This window comes from Lycium barbarum, chromosome 12, assembly GCF_019175385.1.
Source record: "Lycium barbarum isolate Lr01 chromosome 12, ASM1917538v2, whole genome shotgun sequence".
Lineage (NCBI taxonomy): Eukaryota > Viridiplantae > Streptophyta > Magnoliopsida > Solanales > Solanaceae > Lycium > Lycium barbarum.
Window position 1 is genome coordinate 89,327,734 of NC_083348.1, and position 27,385 is coordinate 89,355,118.

Below are 27,385 nucleotides of genomic sequence, written 5' to 3' on the forward strand. Positions count from 1 at the left end.
TTGCTACGGACATGAACGTTTAGAAGCCATGTTGAATACTTAATGGAAGAAACACAACGTAAATGGAAACAAACGGCCTTGGCCGGATCAGATATTGAGAGAGAGATTGCATATATATTTTTCTATTACAAGTGTTCTTGGAAAATGAAGAAGCCAACCCCCTTAAAGGAAGGGGACATGCCCTATTTATAGTGGCACTCCCATGGTTCTCATACAATATGAGTTAATAAAATAATAATAAAAAGGACTGCTCTGCACGAATTTGGTGGGATTAGACTGACGGCGCCGTCTGACACACGCATGGTAGGTAGTTGACCATGACTGGACGTTACTGGCGCGTGACCCGTCTGCAACGGCCACACGGACAAACGGTCACTCGGGCTAACGGTCATGCGGACCAACGGCCATGAAAGCCCGAGTCCTCGGGCTTGGCCGTTTCAACGATGCAGAGGGCAGATCAGTCGGTGCCCTTGCTCAGCTTCGGCCCAGGCACTGTTTCGGTCAAGGGCGAGTAGCCTCGGGCGCATCATTGTTCCTTCCTCCGGTTCCCATTCCACCGATTTGGCTCACATCCGGTTTTTACCGTATACAATCTTATGTTTACAGGCATGATTAAGTACTTATATGAGGACCAATACTCAGTAGTACAATATTATCAGCGAAAATCACTTCAACCATATGCTTCGGAATTTAAGGGAGTAGAAGAAAAAATAAATAAGATATGCAATTAAAATGAGGAATAGGTAATGGTTCACAATTTCACATCATTTGCCATTTAGTTCAATGGCATCGTTTATCACTGAAAATGCGTGGTGTATGAGTTTATCATAGTAACTATATAGTGAGATGTGAGTGTGTGACTTTCCTATTCCCCCCCCCCAAATAAAAAAAGAATTCACGTGCTCATTCTGCTTTGCTTGGAATCAACCTTTTCCACTTATTAATTTTCTTGTCCTCTTATTCTTGTTTAGTTAGAGGAAATAATCTCCTATGCTTGCATACTATTTGAATAAAAAAATTAAAAATTATTTTTTCCAATAAATCTCTTGTAGAAAAACTATAATTAAATAATATCTATGCATAACTACAAGATCGAATCTCATGTTGCATTGTCAATGCTCACCCAACTTGTCGAACTATTTGGTTGTTCAATAACATCAAACACATCACCACTAAGGTGATTTAAATGCAACCAAAAGGGCATATTCTACACTTTAATATCTTGTAATGTTCTAAAGGCGCAGCTATTGTGAACTCAAATCAGTTTAATTTTAGTACATTGATAGCGTATTTTGCATCATTAAATTAAAATAACTTGTAACAACAATATTTTTAAGTGTTTGGGCATATACATTATGTGCAAACAATCAAATTTTATTTGGACATTAACGTTTGATTTAATATTTTCTCAAAAATTTCAATTTCAACTTTAAATAGATAGAATCTAAAGTTGAAATATTGATTTGAGATACAATTTTTCACACATAAATTTTCATATTTTTTTCCCACCTGATGAGATTATAATAAAATTTCAGATTTTTTCAAGTAAATGTCCAAACATATTATTTTCAAATGCTTTTTTTCCAGCTGTAACTTCAAATATTCGTTTTTGTCAATTCAACCAATTATTGTACAAATAGGAATATTTAATTTGATAACATATAAAACCAAGTGTACTAGAATAGTAGTATATTATATTATATTATAACAACATATAAGTTAAATCCAACTCAAATAAATTTAGGCCACTGCTATCACTCTCTACACCCTCCATACCCAAGTTTGGTCACATCCTTTATTGTGATCATTTCCAAGAAAAAATTATATTTAAAAGAAAAAAATCAGGTTTCAAGTCCACGTGTCAAAATATCAACAGTCACCCTTCTCATAGCCAACCAAGCCATTTCAACCGTTAGATTTGCAGGTACAACATAAGCAAAATACACCATTACACCAAAACAGCACTCTACTGGCTGAAATTTGTAGGACTCTTCCAAGTTGTTATCACAAGTCCAGAATTTCAAAAGGAGTGTTATGAGTACACTGAACAATTGATTTTTTCGTTTTTTTAATGAATATTAAAAGACCCCATCAAATCATATATAGTAAGTACTATATAGTTATATAATTGGCAGCACAGATATATATATATAGAGAGAGAGTGTGTAGATGAAGGAGAAGAGAGATATTCACATGGGATGTTCTATTTGATTCTGTGTTGAGCAGAACAGTAGTTTTACAAAGAACATTCCTTTTTTATTGTTATTTTTTGGGCCAGCCATGGATGTTCCATTGCCACTACAAAGACCCTTGAGTTGCACAAGTGTTTCCAATGGAAGAACTCACCTCAAGATCAAACGTTTTCTTGGTTTTGTCCCTCATGGAACCACAAGTCTATCATTACAAGTAAATATCTCTTCTCACTCAGTATATATATATATATATTTTTTTTTTTTCTTTTTGTGTGAAATTGTCTCTTCTCACTGAATATATTTTGTGTGTGTATATGTAGTTACTGTTTTCTTGGATTTTGAGTACACCCATGTTTCATTCTTTCCAATTTTGGTATCAATTCTTTCATATAAGGAGTAATTTGAGATAAAAAAGGAATCTTGATTGGCTTTCTTTTTATGGGTCTTGGAGTTGGGCACTTTGTGGTTACTTATCATCATGAGTGTTTGCATATATGTTGTTTCTTGGTGTATGTTAGTGCTCATGGTTCTAGTTAATTGATGGTAATTGTTCTTAAAAAGTTATGTATGGTACTGGTATGCCTACATTTATGGTTTCCACCCTTCAAACAATTTTTGTTGGATAATTTTGTCCTAAATTCTCTCATACCTGTTGCTATTCATGCAGTCTTCTTCTTGGAGGAATGATGGAATGGTTGCTGGGGTTTCATTTCCATTTTGTGCAAGTGCGGGTTCGTTGCTATGGTTATTTAGTTGTAAATATTTTTTGTCTACGTCTGATGCTAGCTATTTGTCAAACTAATTGGAAAGATTGTATACTGTAGGTTTCTCCAGAAGAAGACGGAGAAAAATTTCAAGTCCTAGGAGTCAAGGTTCTTCACCAAAGGGATTTGTGCCAAGGAAGCCTTCGGGGATGAGCACACAAAGAAAGGATCAGAAGAGCAATGGTGATAAAGAAAGTCAAAGTACTTCATCATCTAAAGAATCTGAAATTTCCAACCGGAAGACGATTGAAGCAGAAGTTGAAACTAGTGATGATGACACTAAAGGAGTGGGAATGGACCTCAAGTTTCTGGAGGATGACAATGAAATCAGTGGTTCCACTAAATCAATAAGTCAGTTACCTGTAACTCAATTTGTTGAAAGTGAAGAAACTGGTGATGATGACAAGGATACTGTTAAGTTAATTAAACCAATAAGAATGGAAGAGAGTGATTTTCTAATTGATTCCGTAATAAGAGAGCAAAGTGGAGGTGACTACTCCGAAAATTCTCAGGGGGAAACTAATGCCAGTAGCAAGGGCAGCCGCGCTGTGGGTACTAAACTTTCTGAGATATTGCAGGTGGACCCCGATGAGTTGAATGAGCCTCAAAAGTTGAAAGAAAATAATGCTGTGTATGTTGAGTACAAAGGACCTCGAGCAAGCGAGCTATTGGAAATGACTAAGCCTAATGATGTGGAACGTATTGGTGACTTAGACAGTAGTAGTTTCTTAAAATCAGATTCAGTTGAAGAGGGTGATCCATTAACTGCAGGAACATTAGAGACTGAAGATACTTCGGTAAACTTAAGATTGGAGATGGAAGGACCTGGAGCAAGCGAGCTATTAGAAATGGCTAAGCCTAATGATGTGGAACATATTGGTGACTTAGACAGTAGTAGTTTCTTAAAATCAGATTCAGTTGAAGAGGGTGATCCATTAACTGCAGGAACATTAGAGACTGAAGATACTTCGGTAAACTTAAGATTGGAGATGGAAGGACCTGGAGCAAGCGAGCTATTGGAAATGGCTAAGCCTAATGATGTGGAACATATTGGTGACTTAGACAGTAGTAGTTTCTTAAAATCAGATTCAGTTGAAGAGGGTGATCCATTAACTGCAGGAACATTAGAGACTGAAGATACTTCGGTAAACTTAAGATTGGAGATGGAAGGACCTGGAGCAAGCGAGCTATTGGAAATGGCTAAGCCTAATGATGTGGAACATATTGGTGACTTAGACAGTAGTAGTTTCTTAAAATCAGATTCAGTTGAAGAGGGTGATCCATTAACTGCAGGAACATTAGAGACTGAAGATACTTCGCTAAACTTAAGATTGGAGATGGAAGCAAATCTACGTAGGCAGGCTACAGAAAGGCTTGCCGAGGAAAAATTATTGCAAGGAATCAGATTATTTTGTTTTCCAGAGGTTGTAAAACCTGATGAAGACGTCGAAATATTCCTCAACAGAAGTCTTTCTGCTTTGAATAATGAGCCTGATGTCTTGATTATGGGAGCTTTTAATGACTGGCGCTGGAGATCTTTTACTACTAGGCTAACTGAGACTCATCTCAATAGAGATTGGTGGTCTTGCAAGATCCATGTTCCCAAGGAAGCATACAAGATTGATTTTGTGTTTTTTAATGGACAAGATGTCTATGACAACAATGATGGAAATGACTTCAGTATAACTGTGGAAGGTGGAATGCAAATTATCGATTTCGAAAATTTCTTGCTCGAGGAGAAATGGAGAGAACAGGAGAAACTTGCTAAAGAACAAGCTGAGAGAGAAAGACTAGCAGAAGAACAAAGACGGATAGAAGCAGAGAAAGCTGCAATTGAAGCTGACAGAGCACAGGCAAAGGAAGAGGCTGCAAAGAAAAGGGAAGTATTGCAAGCACTGATGGCAAAAGCCTCGAAGATTCGTGATGTCACCTGGTATATAGAGCCAAGTGAATTTAAATGCGAGGACAAGGTCAGGATATGCTATAACAAAAGTTCAGGTCCTCTCTCCCATGCTAAGGACTTGTGGATCCATGGAGGACATAACAATTGGAAGGGTGGCTTGTCTATTGTTGAAAAGCTTGTTAAATCTGAGAGAATAGATGGTGATTGGTGGTATGCAGAGGGTAAGTGAGTGTACATACATATACATATACAATATACTACTCTTCTTTGGAATCAGTATCAACTTTCTATTGTTCGAAGGACAAGTAGGATCTTATTGCATGTGCGCTTTCTTCAGGCTTTTCAAGAAAAGATTCCGCCTTTCGTGCAATACGTGCCATAATTTTTTTGGGGTTTAGACCCGTAAAATATACTGGTACTTTAAGGTGGGGAAGCCATCCTCCTAGCTCATTTGACTTGCTCTGACCTCCCTCCCTTCCTTTCCTTTCTCGGGGCGCTTTGTGATTATGTTAAATAATATTGTTATGCAGTTATTGAAAATATGTCGTGAATTCCTAAAGTTTAGCCATAGATTAACTGAATGTTAGTGTATCATTACTCTTGATTTTAACACAATCACCTCTTTTTATTAAAAAATGTGGACTAGTTCCATATTATTGCTCCACATAATGCACGTAGATCTAATTCATGAGCAAAATCTGATGATTTTTCCTTTGTTTTCACAGTATGTTCTTGACTATTGGGAATGAACTAGAATATTTGTACCTGGCCAATGAACCATTTTCTATTTTATAGTTTTAACACTACATTACCTTATTTTTGATGAAGTAAGATGTTTCATTACTGGCATCATCAAGAAGATGCAAAGATACAACACTACATTACTTTTTAAACCATCTAAAATATTGTGCATTTTCCATGCAACCCTAGGTTGACCACTAGACTGACAGCTGACAGCCAGTAGTTAATTTTTCACATCAGATGTTGTTACTTGTTATTTTTACGATGTATTAGTTCTTTTCAGTTGTTCCCTCAAGGTAAAGTGAAGGTAAAGATGAGATAAGACCCAACATATAAGTTAGTATAAATTTTGGATATCTGTGATATAAGCTTGAAATGGAATTAGCATCTTATACTGTTGCAAGCGCATTGTGCTTTGTAACAAGAAAAATGGGTTACCATGTCCACGGAGCATTTTGATTGTGATCTGTAACAGGTTTCATCTGAAAAGTAAGACTCTGGCTGTAGTTCCTTAATGTCTGATTACAAGATTGACCATATCAGTTTTTCTTGCATGATTTCATTGCCCAAACATTAATAAAATTTATTGCTTTATCAATTTTTTCTTCTTGTATGATAGGTTTCAACTTTCAGCAGTGTGCTTAGTTTTGAAAGTTGAGGTCACTTTAACCTATTGTGGTCTCATATAAGCTTTTCAGTGCATTAGCCTTACACAAGCTTACACAATTGTATTTTTGTCTGTCTCCTTTTCTTTGTTCCAAATATTAGGCTACACCCCTCTGAGGAATGTACTTTTCTGCAGTTTTCATCCCTGATCGGGCACTTGTCTTGGATTGGGTTTTTGCTGATGGTCCACCCAAGGATGCCATTGCTTATGATAACAATCATCGCCAAGACTTCCATGCCATTGTCCCCAAACACACGCCGGAGGAATTATATTGGGTTGAGGAAGAACATCAGATTTTTAAGACACTTCAGGAGGAGAGACGGCTTAGAGAAGTAGCTATGCGTGCTAAGGTTGGTTGTAATGTCCACTCAAGGTTAAAACTGGTGAAGTGGATCTGATGAGTCAAATTTAGATATCCTCATAACAGTTCTGGTTTTGTTATTCCAAAAGAGAAAAAACACCTGATTTCTTTTTGCTTTGTTTATAGAGGCCTCCTGCAAGTTGTTTTTCTTATATTACTGAATTCCATTGCTTACCTCTCATATATGTTTCCATCTATTGTTTTATGATCTCTCACTTCCAGGCCGAAAAAACAGCACTCCTGAAAGCTGAAACAAAGGAAAGAACTATGAAATCATTTTTATTGTCTCAGAAGCACATAGTGTATACTGAGCCTCTTGATATCCAAGCTGGAAGCAGCGTTACAGTTTACTATAATCCAGCCAATACAGTACTTAATGGTAAACTTGAAATTTGGTTCAGATGTTCATTTAATCGTTGGACTCACCGCCTGGGTCCCTTGCCACCTCAGAAAATGTTGCCTGCTGAAAATGGCACCCATGTCAAAGCAACTGGTTAGTTTTCATGCACTCTGATGTCAGTTTACAGAATAGACTGTTCCATCATCATAGCTTCCAGTAGAAATAATTTTTATGCAGGCTTAGTATTATAAAGAAATAGGATTTAGTTGCACTTTCTTGCACATATATATCTCTATTTACTAGACAAATGAAAGTTCTCTTTGTAACTAGAAGGGCAGCCCGGTGCACTAAGCTCCCGCTATGCGCGGGGTCCAGGGAAGGGCCGGACCACAAGGGTCTATTGTATGCAGCCTTACCTTGCATTTTCTGCAAGAGACTGTTTCCACGGCTCGAACCCGTGACCTCCTGGTCACATGGCAGCAATTTTACCAGTTACGCCAAGGCTCCCCTTCAAAGTTCTCTCTGTAACTGATAGCTAAAATTATGAGCTGAGATGAACATCTTGACATGGGATCCAAGACCGTAGGATTCTAAGAAGTAGAGAAAGTAACTTATGGATTGTTGTGGAATAAGTTTGAACAACTGATGTTTGTAAACATTTAATCACATATAGATATCAATTTTTGCTGGTTAATAACTAGTTTAATCTGAAAAACATCTTCACTTTCTCTTTCCATGTGGCTACTGGTGTTGCAGTGAAGGTTCCATTGGATGCATATATGATGGATTTTGTATTTTCCGAGAGAGAAGATGGTGGAATTTTTGACAATAAGAGCGGAATGGATTATCACATACCCGTGTTTGGAGGAGTCACGAAAGAACCTCCGATGCATATTGTCCATATTGCTGTGGAAATGGCACCTATTGCAAAGGTAGACTTGGGTGATTCTAACTTTTGGTTTATGCTAAATATGATACCATTGTGCTTTAACTTATCCTTCTTCACTGCAATTCAAGATCTGAAGATGTTCTCTATTCCACCAAAAACTATTTGTGCTTAACCCATGGTTTCTTGTAGCTTCCTCCAAAGTTAGATAAAACACCACTTGCTATGCATTTCTAGAGTTGTAAAATTTCCGGAGTTCAATGTTTTATTTAAAAAGGATTCCCCAGGACAGGAGTATCAGATGGGTATATTAATTGATTTCCTGGACAGCTTCTTATGAAAAAAATATCAGCAAGCCATCAAGTGATATTTGGAACACTACTTGGATCTCTATGTAGGTGAGACTGCCTAAAATAGAAGTTATATTTTTTGATGCTGTCTTACCGGAGGTTTAATTGAACTTTGAGTTATCTATATATTCTGGGATGTGGTAATCTAACGTTCAGCAGTAGCAAGACTGCCTATATGGAATGTAATTGTAGAGCATATACTGTGAATATTGAATAAACACGGAGATACTATATTGTGGATCAAGGAATTCAACTACAACAACAACAACTAACCCAGTGCTATCCCACAAGTGGGGTCTGGGAAGGGTAGAGTGTACGCAGACCTACCCTTACCTTGAGAAGGTAGAGAGGTTGTTTCCGATAGAACCTTGGCTCAAGGAAACATGAGAAAGAGGCAGTAGCAACAACCAGAAAAAACAGCAAGATAATAAGATAACCGAGGCTAAAGAAACAACAGGTAGTAATAGAAATCTAAGAATAAGAAAATACGAGAATAATACTAACACTCCAGGACTGGAAAAGAAATAAGCCCGACTACCTACTGACCTTCCCTAATTCTCGACCTCCACACCCTCCCATCAAGGATCATGTCCCCGTTGAGCTGAAGTTGTGCCATGTCCTGCCTAATCATCTCATCCCAATATTTCTTTGGCCTACCTCTACCCCTCCTCAAGCCCACTAAGGCCAACCTTAGCCTCTCACACCTCCTTACTGGGGCATCTACGCATCTCCTCTTCACATGCCCGAACCATCGTAGCCTCACTTACTGCATCTTGTTCTCCACAGCTCTGGAGAAAGAGAGATAAAGTGCTGATTATATCAAAAGGGGAATTGAGTATGTGCGGGAATGTGTTCAGGAGAGCCATGTCGCATCCTTGTTAATTGCAAAAGAAGTTTTTGCATTGACGATATCCAGCTACACTATGTAGTAGCAGATGTTTGGCAGTTACAGAGCAAACAGTTAGTCAAATAAATGCAGTCCATTTCAAAATAAATGATACTCTTGTGCCTTTTATGGTTATTTAGCTAATTAGCTTTAGAGTTTACGTTTCTTATTAAAAAAATGGTTATTTAGCTTAGAGTCAACATTTATTGTTTAATATTTGAGGGAGAGAAAAGTGAGGCTATTGGGAATTGTAAAGTGAATTTGGAAAGGATAATATTTTTCTATGTTACTTTTTGACTTTAAATTCATAAGAAAATGGATAAAGTTTTCCAATTACGGACTGCGAATATCATTCTTGAATGATAGAAATCAGAAACTTCATCAGTTAGGTTAGTAGAGGCAGTGGTTTACATAATAGTGTAGAGATGGGTATTTAGGAACAAAAAGGGGGGAAAGGAATAGCCTGAGATGTCATTTGAGGTATACTTTGAATACATTCAACAAATATTCTATTCCATGACTTGGTATGTGGTAACAGCTGTTAAGTTTCATCGCTTTTTTTTTTTACAGGTGGGAGGCCTTGGTGATGTTGTTACTAGTCTTTCCCGTGCTGTTCAAGATTTAAACCATAATGTGGATATCGTCTTACCTAAGTATGACTGTCTGAAGATGAATCATGTAAGGTTACTGCTGCATTTACCAAGTCTGCTCATTATTCTTCAATCAACTTCCCATGCTGTGTCTGCAACCCAAGAAGGCTTCTCATTGGCACTAACAATCACTAACGATAGCTACCTTTTTGCATCAATATTTTGTTACTAAAAATGAAACATAGAAGCCTTGGTCCTCCTGCCAATCACTTGTAAATATGCGGCAGCAGTTATCCCCCATTCAGGGATATCTGGTAAAAGTACAAGTCTAAATGCTTCATGATTCAAGAGTATGTTCAAACACAATTGCTATAAGTCATTCGAGTTATACATCTATCACATACTTTCACTAATATTTTTTCTTATCAGTAAAAGATTGTTGTATTATTTACTAGCAATAAGAGTACGCCATGAAGCATGTACAGAAAAGCTATTACATTTTGTGTAAAGAGCTTAAAAAGTCAATCATGGCTTCTACATCATTAAATGAAGCCATGTTGCACCAAAAAAGAAGTAAGGAGATACATACTTTCACTAATATTATTGCATGTTGCTATGTATTCTTATTAGGTGAAGGACTTTCAGTTTCATAAAAGCTTCTTTTGGGGTGGGACTGAAATAAAAGTATGGTTTGGAAAGGTGGAAGGTCTCTCGGTCTACTTTTTGGAGCCTCAAAACGGGTATGCTTGTTATGCTGAAAATTATAAATGATGTTTTTTGCTTAAGTCAGAAAAATTAAATGAACTTTGTTAGTTATTTCATGGTTTATAATCAACTTCTGTACGGCTGTTTACTAGCTGCTAATCGTGTCCTTTTAATTGTAACCATATAATGTTATTTAGTCCAGCAGAATATGAAATCACATTCACAACTATGTGCGCCTGTTTTTTATTTTTTTGATGATCGAGCATAAGTCAATAAGGTTCCTTATTTCGGATGGCTTCATACGTTTAGTGCTTCATTATTGTTCTTTTAGGTTTTTTGGGAAGGGGCGTGTATACGGTTGTAACAATGATGGTGAACGATTTGGTTTCTTCTGTCACACAGCTTTGGAGTTTCTTCTGCAAGGTGGATTTCATCCGGTATGTTCCAGATTTTACCAATATGCTAATTTTGAGGTCATGTATTTTCTTGATTCTCATTTCTCCAAATGTTATCTTATAAAATTCTTTGGATAGTAGCTTATTTAGGAAGCTATGAATAATTTCTGAAGGAGGTAAGTCGATTACAGATATTTTATTAGAATAGCATCAGATTAGAATTTTCATGGCCACGATTGAACTACTATTTACCAAGGAGTATAACCAAGTCGTTCTAATTTCTTACTGAAGTTATTGGAAATAACTTCCTAAGTTCACTTTCGAGGATCAAAATGGTGAAACTCGACAATTAAATTATTCATAATGTCCTTAGTCTTTTACAACTAAAAAAACTTGATTATTTGATACCATTGTAAAGAATGGATCTTGGGCCTAACCCACACCCCAAAAGCTGGCTCAAAGGGAGGAGGATTGTCCAAGCCATATAAAGAGACCTCCCATACCTTGAGTGAGCGATGTGGGACACTTGAAAACCATTTATATCATAGTTTAATAAGACCAACTATTAGTTTAAATATTTAAAGTTTTACGGTGAAATATCATTCTCAAGACACAAAATTAGACATTTTGACCTCTAAATTCAACTTCAGATATCTAAGTGGGATGGACTGTGTACTACTTTTCTCTTTATGTAATTTTCTTCCTACATCTTAATGCTTGCTACTATGAATAGGAGCTTTTGGGCACTAAAGTGAGGAACTCAATTTTCACCATGAAGTGATACGGTTTCTTATATTTTCTCTTGTTGAAACTTGAAATGAGATTTTATTTGCATGTCTTCTTACTGTTCAGTTGACTGGCAGGATATCATTCATTGCCATGATTGGTCTAGTGCTCCAGTTGCTTGGCTCTTTAAGGAACAATATACACAATATGGTCTAAGCAAGTCTCGTATTGTCTTCACGATACATAATCTTGAATTTGGGGCAAATCTCATAGGGAAAGCAATGACTTTTGCAGACAAAGCTACAACAGTAAGTGCCTCTATTGCTTGTGCCTTATAGATAGCTGTTTGTGCTTTATGCTGCTGTCTGTTGAAAAATGGCGCTATGCATAAGTCAGCGGCCTATTTCGTCACTTGCTAGACAAAAGTTCTGGATTTGTATTCCCGAAGACAACGGTCATCATTTTGTACAGCTTCATATTTGTCTTATGTTTGTTTCACCTTCTTTTTTTTCGGAAGGAGATTGCAAAATGCAGTCTAGGGAAAAGGCATTATTTTGCTTCTTTCAGAAACTAGTATAACAGGCAAACACTGCCTGATGGCCTACAGCTATGGACGCTGTTGGAGATAAAGTAAGAACGGAAAAAATAAGTCTAACGAAGCTACACGGATACATGTTCTTGAAGTATAGACAGAAAAAGTGTTATGGGCACCAAGTATACTTCTTTTTGGCTTTATCAAAAATATAAAAAAAGGGGTACCAAGTATACTTCTTTTTGGCTTTATCAAAAATATAAAAAAAGGTATCCTTCTTTGTTGGTTTTAGCGAAACTGTAAAGTGTTTTCCGTGAAAGGTAAAGCTCCATCCTAACAGGATTTACATGCAGGTTTCACCAACTTACTCACAGGAGGTGTCTGGAAACCCTGTAATTGCACCTCACCTTTACAAGTTCCACGGTATAGTGAACGGGATTGACCCAGATATTTGGGACCCGTTAAACGATAAGTTCCTTCCGGTAAGTTGTCTCTGCTTTTCTCTATTATCATATTACCTATAAGTGCACCCGCTGGAAAAAGTTCACGTTATTTTGTGAATTTCACGTGCTGAATTCCTAGATTTTTGTATGAATTTGTTCTGAACAACTTGCTAGGTTGTCTGCTTTAGTTTGGCGGGTTAATAAGGGTTTTGCCCTTATTGCTCTATATTGATAAAACTACCTTAGGAGTGCAATTTAGTTGAATATAGTCTCCAAGTTCTCGTCTTGCCTCTCTGCATATATACTGTCCAACTGCAGTTCTGGAAAGTGTCCTCCACCCTAAAGATGTCATCTTAGCTGATTATTGGTCAATTGAGAAATGAAACGATATCCAGTCACACACAAAAAAAAAAAAGAAAAAAAAAGAGAGAGAGAGAAGCTTAGTGGTACTGATTTCTTTTACTCTTTTGCTTGCAAGAAAGAGTGCACCTCCCAATACTCTACAAACAACTGTTGGATCTGCCTGGAATATTTGATCATGAGCAATGACTATAATTGAATCCGCTGTATGTAATTGTGGTGGGTCGTAAGCTGCGGATCTTTCTTCTCCTTCGAAAAGAAGAGATGACAAAACAGTGGAAGTTTGGGGTGCAAAGACATTTTAGATTTTACGGACTTTACCTCTTCTTTTAGTAGTTGATTCCTGAACAAGGAGGCTGCTCCCCTCCCATTGATGCCCGGATATTGTCCTATTGTTGTGTGTAAGCATGGGCTGTTTGACAAGCATCTTGTTCTCTGTAGTGGCTCTTGTTTGATCTCTTTTGTGTGACTGTATATGAGTACCACCAGATCTTCCTATGGCTATCCTGTCATTAGTTGTTATTTTCTTCTGATGACCACTTCATCAGTTAGGCTGAGAATCTATACTCTTCTCTTTTTAGTGATAGGTACATTTGACTCTTTTAAGAGTGTCAAGTATAACTTAACACTCTTATTCTTTGGTGTGTCTAGATGGCGATCCCTTCAAGTATTCTGATGGAATATCAACTCCAAACCATTCCCTGAAAGCTAGATGTTTGCTGAATTTGTTCAGTTGGAATAACTTAACTACTGTAAATAGCACTGATCAGTTGTTTGACTTTGTTAGCACCCTACTCCAAGCATAGTCTTTCTCATGTATTGAAGATAACACACTTCTTTTGTAATCTTTTGCATCTTCGTGATTTCTCTTTAATGAAATTAATTACTTCATAGAAAAACAATGTTAGAAAGTCTATTGGAAACAGCCTCTCTACCTCCTAAGGTAGGGGTAAGGTCTGCGAATACTCTACCCTCCCCAGACCCCACTTGTGGGATTACACTGGGTATGTTATTGAAAAACAATGTTACAAAAGGACCTTGGACCTAACCCAATTCGAAAAGGTAGCTCATGAGGTGAGGATTGCTCAAGACCATATAAGGAGACAAATAATCCCATCCCACACTGATATGGCACTCTAACACCTGCACCTCCATTAGTGGACATCTGGAGCGTGTAAAATATAGCATGATGACCCAGTATCAGGTTAACCAAAAATTAGGATGGGTATGATTCCGATACGAGGAAAAGAAATAGACATTGCGCCTAACACAACCCCAAAAGTCAACTAATGAGGGAGGATTGCCAGGACCATATAAGGAGGCAAATATTTCCATCCCCCACCGATGTGGGACCCTACAAACAACTTGCTACATATATTATGAGCACATAATACAACTCCAGTAGTCTTTTGTCTAAAAAGTTATGGTGTTTATCCATCTCAACAAATAGTTATGGTGTTTATCTCTCTTTATTGGTTTATTATTTACTCCTATCACTCAAATTATGTGAAGGTGTTTGACTGTTACAGAGTTTAAGAAAGAAATAAAGACTGTTGGAACTTGTGAAAAACATGTCATAAACTTTTATGTGACTATAAATCATCTCATTAAGATAAAATGAGGCTTTTAAAAATAAATTGTATCTAAATAGAAAGGTTTGTTCTTTTTGGGACAGATTAAAAAGGTAAGTGTCACATAGAGGAGTATTATATTTGCTTATTCTTTGTAGCTTTAAGTCCTTGGACCTTAAATCATGTCTCTTCTTTATTTGTCTGATGGCTGTGGCACTGTCGGAATGCATGCAATTGCAGATCTCGTACACCTCGGAAAATGTTGTTGAAGGCAAAGCAGCAGCCAAGAAAGCTTTGCAGCAAAAACTTGGGCTGAAACAGGCTGACCTTCCTTTGGTGGGAATTATTACCCGCTTAACTCACCAGAAAGGAATTCACCTCATTAAACATGCTATTTGGCGCACGTTAGAACGGAATGGACAGGTGTTTTTTCTTAAATTCTAAAGTTCTTCAGATGCTCCCCCTTCTTTTGCTTTTTTTTTTTTTTTTTTTTGGGGGGGGGGGGGATGTACTCATCTTAAGCTTTTGGCTTGTCGAAATGTTGTTATATGTTCTGATAATAACTAGTACAATTTTTTGCTCTAAATCTTTTTGGTTTTGGATGACATATCTAATTTGTAGATAGTAACTAATCTAAGATGCCAGCGAATACCAATTCATCCTTTATTTGGGGGATACAGCCAGAGAATACCAGTTCTTGCATGCTTGTTACCAATTCTTTCATTTTGTTCTCTAGTTTCATTCTAAATGGAGTCTCATTTTAGCAAGTCTATTACAGCAGAATGCTATGATCTTTTATTGACAAATAGTTCTGACAGGTGGTCTTGCTTGGTTCTGCTCCTGATCCTAGGATACAGAACGATTTTGTTAATTTGGCAAATGAATTGCACTCCAAATATAATGACCGTGCACGGCTCTGTCTAACATATGATGAGCCACTTTCTCACCTGGTATTGTTACTCCTTTCCTTGCTTGGCGCATCTTTTTGTCTTCACACCTTATGGTACCTTTGTATCATATCATTACTTTTGATACAATTGCAGATATATTCTGGTGCTGATTTCATTCTAGTTCCTTCAATATTTGAGCCATGCGGACTAACACAACTTACGGCAATGAGATATGGTTCAATTCCAGTAGTGCGTAAAACTGGAGGTATCTTTTTCTTCAAAACTGTAGTTTTAGAAATTCAAATAGCTTACCATGTGCAGCTTGTTTTGTACCGCTCTGCCACTTGCACTGTATATTTAGATACAAAGGTTTAGCAACTCAATTTTCCTAGCGAAGCTTCTCCTCTCTTGACCTTAACATTCACTTTTTCATGACCTGACCAATTTTTGGAACTACAGGTGCATATATATGAATGACCATTTTGGATTCGGTAAGTTACCAGTTTTAAAAAGAAAAAATTAAATAAATGAAGTGTCCCTTTTTTGACTAATTAAGCTTTTAGATGAGGCAGTTACGCAATTCAGCATGGTAGTCAAGTATATAGAGTTTTTGGGTCATTATCAAAAGGTATCTTTGCATGCTTGTACAATCAGGCCCTCATGTGAGAGAACAACATTTTAACATATAATTTACAGAAAATATTACTTAATTAATAACGACAATAATTAATAAAAAACAGTTTTCCCTAACAATTTAAGCTTTTAGATGCGGTGATTACACACCAACAATTTTCGATCTCTTGTAAGCATTGCAATTGCAGATGTTCATAAGTGATTTGCAAGCTACCAATAAACTAACTACTCCTGTGTCTGTATGATGCTACCAATCAGAATGTTTCAACTGTAGTTTCCTCTTTTGATAGTGAATTCACTTGATGTATATTGGAATCGCAAGCATATTGCATTCTCTTGAGTTAAGTGCGAAAATAAATATTTGTCTGCCCATGATAAATATTTGTCTGCCCATGCTAGAATTTTCTTTGGTGCGTTGACTTAATTATTATTTTAGCAGATTGGATCATTTGCTTCTGAATGAGTGTTTTAACCTCTGCATTCTGAATATTAGGACTTTATGATACTGTATTTGATGTTGACCATGACAAAGAGAGAGCGCAACAGTGTGGTCTTGAACCAAACGGATTCAGCTTTGATGGAGCTGATGCTGCCGGAGTTGATTACGCTCTGAATAGGCAAGTATACTTGCTATTTTCAATGAAGGTCTTTTAGTCTTTGCATTTTTAGAGGGAAAGGGAAGTAAATGTGATGGCATACACAATCAGAGAAAATAAAATATAAGGAATGTTGCAACAGTGATAATTGAACTCTTAAAATCCTGCACTGTTTGCCCCTATTTCTTTTCCAACAATACTGACATGCAAGTGTTAAACAGAGGCCTAGCCAGGATTTTTAGTTTATGGGTTCTGAACCACAATTTGTTTTGCTTACTGGGTTCTGAATAGATTATTTATATATATTAAATGATTTTTTTAACACAAATATAGGGTTTGAGCCAAAGTTATTGGGTTCTGTCTAACCCCTAACTTGCACTGTGGCTCCGACGCTGGTGTTAAGGAGTTTTTTCCGCCTAGCTTTTTTCATTTATTCTTTAAAAGATGTGGGGACAGCTTTAACAGAATTCCAGGAACTTGCTGACATCTTGAATCTTTTATCAGTTCAACTTTTCTGAAATTTTAATTTGAGGAAAGGGAATACAGGGGCTCAAACTGGGAAAGGGAGAGCAATCTGTCTTCAGTTTGAGAGTTTCCATTTTCCTATGCTTGCTTTTAAGAGAATGAGGAACCATCCCTTGGTGTTTGTGTCACTTGGTTTCTTTTATGGGAATACATCAGTTTAGAGTTTTACTTCGCATTTTCCTTTGTTGTTTCATACTTGAGATCATTCATTATTATAATCCTTTTTACGGGGAGGTATGTTTGTTGTGAAATAGTTGCTGGTTATGAAAATAAAACTGCTCAAATGTAGAAAATGGAGAAACAAACTTTTGGATGAGCATTGTTATTGGAAATGACAATAAAGTGTGAAACTTGGAGCGAATTGCCATAACTGCTTAATTGTTGGGAAGGGTGGATATATTATTTTTCTCGTTACACCGTGCCTTTTCATCTCATGCACATGCAAAGATGCATACTTCATCCCCCTTCTCCTTGTTTGTTGATATGTATGGACTCATTTATGGTTGTATGCTTCAGAGCTCTCTCTGCTTGGTACGATGGTCGGGATTGGTTCAACTCTTTATGCAAACAGGTCATGGAACAAGATTGGTCTTGGAACCGACCTGCTCTTGACTACTTGGAGCTTTACCATGCTGCTAGAAAGTTACAATAATTAGTTTGAGAGATACTAGCAGAAAGATTCACAAGATCTTCAATCTGTACAGGTTCAGTGTTAGTGTTTTGACGACATTTCTTTTCCTATAGTAAAGTATACTTGCAAGTCTACCCCGCGATCAATAGCAGAGAGTGCTCAGTTAAGTTAATTTTTTGTGCAGCATATGAAATAGTTTAGCCTCAAATAATGTAGTCTATTGATGTTTATTCATTTTGAGAAGTGAGAGATCAAAGGATGCAAAATACTTCCAACTGGCTCCTCAAGATTGAACATTGGATACTAAAATCCGTTCTACATTACTCAAGCAGGCACTTAAAAGCAGTGTTATCAAAAGCGAAAAGCGCAAAAAAGCTCTAAGGTTAGCTGGGGCTTTAAGCGCAAAGCGCAAATAAAACGTGGGCTTTAATGAAAAAAGGTGCAATGGTGCAAAATACAAATCTATATATGTTTAGTCCAAGACTAATAATAATAATAAGCATGAATAACAAATATATGGACAAAAGAATTGTAAAAATATTACGATAAAGTGAAATATGAATTATCTGGTGTCACCCTTTCAAGGGAGGCTCATTGGCAAGGAAAAGTATGTCTTAGAGTCTTGATGATGACACTGAAGCGCACATAAAGCAAGGCGAAGCGCTCAACATGGTTTGAGCCTCGCTTCAGGGCTTAAGCGCGCCTTTGACAACACTGCTTAAAAGTTTCATGCTCAGGTTTTCGGAAGGTAAGTTGTTTTTCATCCTTACTGCTTTGTTCTGGTTTTGTGTGAAGTAATTTCGAAAGTAGTTGCTGCTACAATACCTGCTTGTGAGCAAACTAATTTCATATAAAACAAACATAAATCCATCTTTAGAATCTAAGAGGACGTGCTGTAGATGCAAATAACACCCTGAACTGGTGCTACTCCTATTTTCCCTGCCTTTCCAGGCCCTTTGTAATTTTAAATCTTTTACTAATTTGAGCTTCTAATGTTCTAATGTGCAGTTAACTAGAATAAATGTTATAGCGTTTTTAGTTAGATCATGACATGAAAAGGATCATGAATCTACTTGACAGTTCTAAGGATTAATTTGTCTCAAATAAAAAGTTATAGAAGGCGGCTCTACAATGATTTGCCATTAGCTTGCTTAAAAATATGCACCATATCTATGTGTGCTTCAAATCCCAACGGAGGCAAAAATATTAGGTGATTTCTTCCGATCTGTCTAAGTTTTGGTGGATAGACACGGTACGTGTGTTGGTGGGATGTAGCAGGTACTCCGTGAAATTAGTCGAGGTGCCAGCAAGCTGGTCCGGACACCGCGGTTATAAAAAAGTTCAACCATATATGTGTGTGCCTGTCACATGGTATACCCTGATGTTCTTAATAACTTTGTGACTATGAGCGAGTGAAAATTACAAAATTAAGCCTAAGATTAAGGAGATAATCATCATTTGATGACACCTTGATTTCAAGTGGAGCCGAATTTTGCCTTGTTTGTCCCATTTTCATTTCATTGCTGAATTGGTGATGGTAGCACAGCAAAAGTATTCGGCAATGAATTTCAATATCATACTAATTACTGCACTTGGAGTCAATTGCAATCAATTTTCTTGCTGAAGAAGTGTTGAAAACCAGGGAGCTAATTGAACCTCTTTACAAATTAGAATAACATGAAATATTTTTCAAGTAGCTTAAGTCAATCTTGCTCTAATAACCACTAAATTTACCTCTGGTGGCCTTCCATTATAAACAAAGATTTTGTGCTAAGTGGTGAACGGGTGTGACAAGATTGGAATTGGGTAGCATATTTGATAAGAGACAATGAGCATTAGCTTTAGTCCCCACTTATCTTCATAAGCTGAAAAGGTGAAATAGTTACATAAAGGTGAAAAGTGTTTATGTTATTTTTTTTCCACAAAATCAATCCAACTCAAGTGCATACTTGAAAAATAAAGTTGTCTACAGTTTACCCATTGTAGCTCCTTATTTGGATGCCACCACTTGTTTTTGACTTCTTGCCAACGTAAAAAGGCCCATGAGGAATTTTTTGCTCATATATGTAAATTACTTTTATGCATACTGGAATTGAATGGACTTGAATAGAACATAATGGACAGAGACATGATTGATTTCAACTTGTTCGGGATTGAGATGTAGGTGATATAAAAGGGTGTTTGGGTTGAGCTTGTAAGTCAAATCAACTCATAAGCATTATGAGTTACTATAAGCCAAATTAGCTTTCTGCAAACAACTTTTAAGGCTTTGATGTCATTTTATTGACAACATGTAGTACTTATTCGCAGTTTCAGAATATCAAAGTATTTTTGAACACTCATATTTATCAGCTAATTTCAATTAGTTAAGTCAAATGGGCCCTATTAATCTGAAAAGACATTTCAGCTCCAAAACGGAAGCAGTTGTATCTCCTTCAATGATATTCGAACGCATTGAAAACTTTTAGTACTACCTGTAAATTAGTGCCAAAGCTGGTTAAAATGATGGTTTTGACTACTAATTAGTTTTTGTAGATTTAGTATCTTGGACTTTTGGTACAGAAAGTTGAAAATTTGATAGCATCATTATCACTGTTGAAGATGCTTTTACGGTTGTTTCTTCAGGTTGGATAAACTGAATTCATATAGCACTTTAAAGTTGGTCAAATTGACTTAATACTTTCTTTCGAAAGTGTAAAGTAAGCTTTCATCAAAGGAAAAAGATCATTCATAATGTAACATGTTCATCAAATTAGAAATTTTATAAGAGAAGAACACAACGGTTGAAATTACTTTAGAAGACATACAGCATGTGTTAGTCAATCTAATGTTTACGATTATGTTAATATCGCCCATCTTCAGTAGGCTCATTTTTTGTTAGGAATATGGTTCATAAATTCACATGCTTATGAACTCGCAACTTTGTCACAACTCACAAGTAGGGCTGTGCAAATTAACAGTTGAACCGGTAACTCAATAATCATTTATTTAATTGCAATTTTACCCTTCCATATATTAAGTCACTTGACTAGATTTAGGATTCACTTAATTTCCACTTCATAACCATTTTTCTTGTTTTCTCAGATCATCGGGACATGTCAATGGTATTGATGTGAGATTATTATTTTTTCCCCACTGAAAGTGCTACTTTTTTTTTTATTTTCAATGGATTCTAAATTTTGATTCTATTTTTTTGTACTATATTCTTGTGAAAATTGTCCTTTTTTTAATACTACAGTTCCCTGTACACTAGATAATTCCAGTGATGGTGTACATGGTTGATGATTAAGGAACTTATCTTTCTTTAACTAGTTGATTTAGAAATTTATCTTTATTTTCCTCTTTTGCTACCGGGTCAAACTTTACGCGGTTGACTACAATAGTAGCCGAAGCTCTTTTTTTTTTTTTTGTGTGTGTGTGTGTGTGAAATCTTAATGGTTAAACCGATAACTGAACCAATAAGAAATAATATCTGATTGACCGATAACCCATTAACCAATATCTTAAGGGTTCTTTAATGGTTTAATAATTCTACAAACCAATAATCGATAAATTGAACCAATAACTTTCAAATCCGAACCGAACCGATTCGATCGATATGCAACCCTACTCACAAGTGACAAGGGAGTCAAGAAAGAGGACCAATGACTATATGATGGGAAACTCATTGTAGAAAGTTTTATCTCTTACTTTACAAGTCAATTAATTCAGAATGAAAGCACTGGTAGATAAGATGTTTGTCGACGGATCAACTCATTCTCAATCTCGTTTAAGCTCTTCATATAAATGCCACGTCCCCATGTAATGATAAAAAATCACATCCATATAGTTTTTGAAATCCTTAGAGTTATCCTATGGGCGCCCAAACAACATTTAACACTAGTAAAAATCAAACCAAACGGGAGGAGAATATTATTAAGGAAAGAAATAAATTGTAATGCTACAGTGTGTAGAACCAATTTGCGAGTTGAAAGTTTCTTAAGAGGTACAATGAGGGGTTTGTTGGAGGGTGTTGGAAAAATAATTGTACCTAAAATCTCGCATAAAATAATACAATGTTTACTTGGAAGGATTAAGAAAAATAATACTAGCATAACTAATGCAGCGTTTGATCGGTTGTATAAGAGAAAATAATCACCGCAAAATCAAAGTAATGCAGTGTTTAGTTTACGATCTTAAATATCATAGCCTGTGATTCATAGTTAATAAACAATAAGGATACTCACCACACTTGCTCATTCTTGCTACTCAAAACTAAATTACACAATGCACCATGACTCTTTGAGTTAGTAGATAAGATCTTCAACTATCTTTTCCCCTCCAAGTAGCTTGACTATTAGTAAATTTGCTTAAACTCTGCCTCAAATGTACTTCTTGCACATTTTCAAAATAAATTTCTTCTTTGAAGACCCCCTATTTTGTATTCTTAAATAAGCGCGGGTTTGCACATGCTGCGTTTAATTTATTTTTATCAAGTAATTAGTGAAGGAGGTAAATATATAGTACAAAAAAAAAAAAGTTCATGTGGGCCATTAGGACCCCTTCATAATTTTAGGTGTACAATTGACAATTTCGTCATAGTTTAGGTGTGTGTCTATGTTTTATCCTTAAATAATACTACTCACATTAATTTTGCTATAATCTTTTAACTTATAAGGGGAATAGAATGTAAAATTAGGTTATGTGTATTAGCTTGTAATACGAAGATGAAACTATTTAAACATGAAAAATCCTTTAAAATTTGTAATTCTTAAATAACACTTACTATATTTACTATTGATTACATAACAATTCTGACATTATTTTTAATTTTTTATCGGATATAATCTCTTCATTGTTCAACGTATAAATGATTCAAGCATTATAATTCCCACGTAACTAATATGTCCACCTACGTCCTTAATTGTCAAATTTTTTCCACCTACGTCCTTATATCAAAGTTTCTTAGTTAGTCTTTTATATTTAAAATACTAAAAATAACTTTCATACATGGTATCATGATAGAATAATCATCACTATAATGAAAAGAAGAGAGAAAAAGGTTTTACCAGGATATGGTTCTTTTTGAAGTTACTTCATATAAAATTGCAAGATTATATATTTGCTTTATTCTTAATGGTCGGCAAATATAAAATCATTAAGTTTCGAAATCTGCTGATCAGGATAATTTATTCTATACCCTTTCCTTAATTTTATATCTTATCGGAGTATTGACATTCCAACAGGCAACAAGAAGCTCTTCTTTCATTACACATGATTAATTATGTTGAGTTTCTTAGACAAGTGATGACCTTATGCAAAACGAAAAATATTAAGTACTACCTTCGGTCCATAATATCTAACATTTAAGATTATTACACACTATTTAAGAATAACATTAAAGTCTTAAGTACAAGAATTTATTTTCTAAAACGCTTTATTTTTCTTAAACATCTCACCTAATTTTACTTTTGCAGAATTAGAAAGACATCTAATACATGTCCATTTATGTTATTTTGAGGTGAGATATGGATTTCTCTTCAAGGTGCTAAGATTATATTTATATATCCAAAACAGGCCCTAAAAAGTACTTTGATCCACACTTCACCTTTCCATTGAAATCAAAATAGTTAATCCAGAAGAATATAAATGTAGGTGCTGAAAGTATTATTCCTAAGGGAATTGGAGATTACTTGCGTGTAGAAACTTAAAAAGAAATGTTATTAGTACCTACTCAGAAGTAAATTTAATCTTTAATTTTTCTTTTTGATCTGAAATCAGGTGGAGATTTCATGAGTAAAAGAGAAGGGTAAAATAGAAAAAGAAAAAGATTCTTTAGTGACATTTGAATTCTGCATCTAAGGTGAAATTGCAGTTACTATACTGTTTCTCTGAAGTTTTTTCAACTAAATTATGGAAAATTGGAGGGGGAAGATAAATTAGTACACTTATTGAAAGAGATTAATTCCGTGATTATTCTCATTGATTGAGTTGGTAAATATACCATAGTTACAATGTCCTATTAGGATACAAACTATACTAACCTAAAATAGAAGATTTACAAAATATTCTTTTATTACATATTTACACTATTTATCACACCCCCGCAGTCGAAACGGGAGGTTTACGAACGCTGAGACTGTCCCGAAAATCTTCAAATAAGACCTGTGGCAGTCCTTTAGTGAAAATATCGGCGAGCTGATATCGGGACGGAACATGAAGGACACGGACGTGGCCGCGCGCCACCTTTTCACGAACAAAATGTATATCCATCTCAATGTGCTTGGTGCGCTGATGTTGGACTGGATTTCCTGACAGGTAAATGACACTGACATTATCACAATAAACTAAAGTAGCCTTAGGGATCGGACAATGTAGTTCCAAGAGGAGGTTACGTATCTAGCATGATTCAGAGACAACATTAGTAACCCCCCTATATTCTGCTTCCGCACTAGAGCGGGAAAAAGTAGGTTGGCGCTTAGATGACCAGGATATCAAATTATCTCCCAAAAACACGCAATAACCCGATGTCGAGCGTCTGGTGTCTGGACATCCCCCCAATCAGCATCAGTGTATGAAACCAAATCAGTAACTGAAGATGAGTAGAGATGCAAACCATGATCAAGAGTACCCTGAATATACCGAATAATCCGCTTAAGAGCAAGCATATGCGTATCTCGTGGAGCATGCATATGAAGACAAATCTGCTGTACGACATAAGAAATATCCGGTCTGCTGAAGGTAAGATACTGAAGAGCACCTGCAAGGCTCCGGAAATGAGTGGGATCGTCACACAGATCGCCAGAAGAGGCACTGACCTTCGGTTTAGTGTCAACCGGAGTGGAAGAAGGCTTACACGAGGACATTCCTGCACGTTCAATAATGTCCGTAGCATAACTTCGTTGTGATAGAAACATACCACCCTTGTGACGGGTCACCGCAATGCCAAGAAAATAGTTCAAAGGACCTAAGTCCTTCATAGCAAATTCTGAGCCAAGAAGGCCTATAATAGAACAACGGAGAGCATCTGAAGAAGCAGTAAGAATAATATCATCCACATATAGTAAAATGTAAGCCAAGTGGTGCCCTTTGCGATAGATGAACAAGGAGTGGTCAGACCTGCTATTAGCAAAACCAATGGAAGAAACAAAGTCAGCAAATCTTTTATACCAAGCTCTCGGTGCCTGTTTAAGCCCATATAAGGACTTGCGCAACAAACACACATAATCGGGACGAGATGGGTCTCTAAAACCCATAGGTTGATGCATATAAACCGTCTCCTTGAGCTCGCCATGAAGAAATGCATTTTTGACATCCAACTGATGAATGGGCCAATGTTTAGATAGAGCTAGACTTAAGACAGTGCGGATCGTTGCTGGCTTCACGACCGGACTGAAAGTCTCACCACAATCAATGCCAACCTGCTGTGTTTTGCCATCACCTACAAGACGGGCTTTATGCCTCTCAAAATCACCATTAGACTTTTCTTTATGAGTAAAAATTCACATAGACCGAATAACATTCACATTAGGTGGACGGGGTACCAAATCCCACGTGTTATTTTTAATAAGAGCATCATATTCATCATCTATGGCCAATTTCCAATTCGGGTCACGTAGCGCATCCAACGGTTTACGAGGTATGGGGGACTTGGTAACCGCCGCATGTAGATTAAATGGGTGCTTGGGTTTGAAAATCCCGCGCTGACTACGAGTGACCATGCGTGTGTGGGTATTGGGCTGGACAGGTGGAGAAATGGTCGAGTTTTGCGGGGTGGTGGGAAGCTGGTGGGGGAGAGGGGCGGACTGGTCCTGCGTAGAGGACGATGGAGGCTGCTGCCCAGGTGGGGAGGGGTCGGCGTGGTCCTGAGTCACGGGCAGCGACGGAGGGGGACAGGGCAGCGGTGGAGGGCTGGCAGCTATATGATGGATCAAGTAAGGAGAGAGGTCATCATCAAGGAAGTCATAAGAGGTGGGAGTCGGAGTATGGATTTTGGAAAACGGAAATTGAGTCTCATCAAATAAAACGTGACGACAAATAATGATTTTATTTGAGGATAAATCAAAACATTTGTAGCCACGATGGTTTGGTGGATATCCCAAAAAGACACATGGAGTTGACTGAGGATGCAACTTGTGAATAGTAGTAGACGGAAAAAGGGGATAACATAAACACCCAAAGACTCGGAGATGAGAATAAGATGGTTTCCGTTGGTAAAGGACCTCTAAAGGTGATTTGTGACCCAATAGCTTACTTGGTAAAATATTAATGAGATACGTCGCCATTTGCAATGCATGATGCCAAAAAGACGGAGGAATGGAGGAATGGAGGCATGAGCAAGAAGAGTCCGGATGACATTATTTAGTGAACGAATTTTTCTTTCTGCTTTCCCATTTTGAGAGGATGTATGAGGACACGAAAGACGGAAAGATATCCCATTGGATGCACAAAATTTTCCGAATTGACTATTAGTATATTCCCTCCCATTATCACATTGGACATTCTTGATAGGACGTTCAAATTGAGTAAGAATATGGGTCTTAAAATCCATGAATTTTGAGTAAACATCAGATTTTCTAGCCAAAGGGAAAGTCCACAAATAGTTGGTAAAATCATCCAAAAACAGAACATAATAACGATGGCCCATAGAACTCAAAATTGGAGAAGTCCACAAATCACTATGAATAATGTCAAATGGAAACAAAGTTTCGGAAATAGAACTAGCAAATGGCAACTTAACATGTTTACCAAGAACGCAAGAATGACAAATACTAGATGAACTAGAACTATTACATTCAATGCTTTTATTACGCCTAAGAAAATCCAAAATAAAAGCTCCCGGGTGGCCCAAACGATCATGCCAACGGGTAGAAGACAAGGCAGCAAAAGTCGACGGTGAATTGGTGGAAAATTTGAAGGTGGACAATGGATAGAGAGCACCCCTACTATTACATCTCATGAGAGCCATCCCCGTCCGGAAATCCTTCACAGAAAACCCATAAGGATCAAATTCAACACTCACATAGTTATCAGTAGTAAATTTACGAACCGATATCAAATTCTTTATGAGTTTTGGCGCATGAAGGACATTGTTTAACAATAAAGGAGGGTTCGGGGGAGGCAATTTAGCATGACCACAACCTCGAATTGGAATTGAATTACCATTACCAACAACAATGCCAGTATTACGATTGCTCAAATTAAAATAAGACGAGAGAGTACCTTTTGTGGATGTCATATGGGACGTGGCGCCGGTATCCATATACCAATTCAAATCGGGTTGGTTCAACGTTATCGTGTGCATGGCCGATTCAATATCCGTCGGAGTCCATTGCGTCGGGGGGCCCGCGGCTGCATATGCCTGCTGCTGTGGTCGCGAGCCCAAAATGCCAGGCTGGGCCAGCGACCTCGGGCCAGACGAAGAAGATGGCGGCTGCCACTGCTGTTGTGGCCGAGCCCACTGCGTGGTAGGATACGGGCAAGGGGGAGCCCACTGAGGCATCCAATCCCACTGCCACGGTGAGGAGGGTTGTTGCCACTGCTGCTGGTCACCTGAGGGGCGTCCTCCACGGCGTCGGCTGCCACTGCCGCCGCCCGAACCACGGCCACCGCCGTTATTATTCCCGCCGCTAGAGCCGCAGTTTTTGTTGTTATTTTTGCCCCGATGATGGTGAGAACGACCAGAATTTTCCAGATGAGAAGAGTCATCAAAATCACGT

General features: G+C 37.2%; 1 protein-coding gene across 3 annotated transcripts; it reads left to right on the forward strand.

The window, feature by feature from the left end:
* Positions 1-1,971: 1,971 nt before the first annotated feature.
* LOC132622930 (soluble starch synthase 3, chloroplastic/amyloplastic) lies at positions 1,972-17,962 on the forward strand. Of its 3 annotated transcripts, none has more exons than XM_060337620.1 (16): positions 1,975-2,406; positions 2,860-2,923; positions 3,017-5,080; positions 6,403-6,617; positions 6,851-7,121; positions 7,725-7,900; positions 9,661-9,768; positions 10,311-10,420; positions 10,717-10,822; positions 11,644-11,814; positions 12,392-12,520; positions 14,653-14,835; positions 15,231-15,362; positions 15,456-15,567; positions 16,429-16,552; positions 17,573-17,962. In XM_060337620.1, exons 1-16 carry the CDS (start codon positions 2,281-2,283, stop codon positions 17,706-17,708), a joined length of 4,227 nt encoding a protein of 1,408 aa, XP_060193603.1. In that variant the 5' UTR covers positions 1,975-2,280; the 3' UTR covers positions 17,709-17,962. The 3 variants fall into 3 exon arrangements, with proteins under 3 accessions (XP_060193605.1, XP_060193603.1, XP_060193604.1); XM_060337621.1 differs by having other exon boundaries at positions 2,860-2,917; XM_060337622.1 differs by lacking the exons at positions 16,429-16,552; positions 17,573-17,962 and adding an exon at positions 15,762-15,790 and having other exon boundaries at positions 1,972-2,406.
* Positions 17,963-27,385: the final 9,423 nt, after the last annotated feature.

Excerpts from the sequence above, each read along its gene's own strand:
- LOC132622930 (XM_060337620.1), top strand. The coding sequence starts at position 2,281 with ATGGATGTTCCATTGCCACTACAAAGACCCTTGAGTTGCACAAGTGTT. Across the intron at positions 2,407-2,859 it reads CCACAAGTCTATCATTACAA|TCTTCTTCTTGGAGGAATGA; the intron begins GTAAATATCTCT and ends CTATTCATGCAG. Across the intron at positions 10,823-11,643 it reads TGCAAGGTGGATTTCATCCG|GATATCATTCATTGCCATGA; the intron begins GTATGTTCCAGA and ends GTTGACTGGCAG.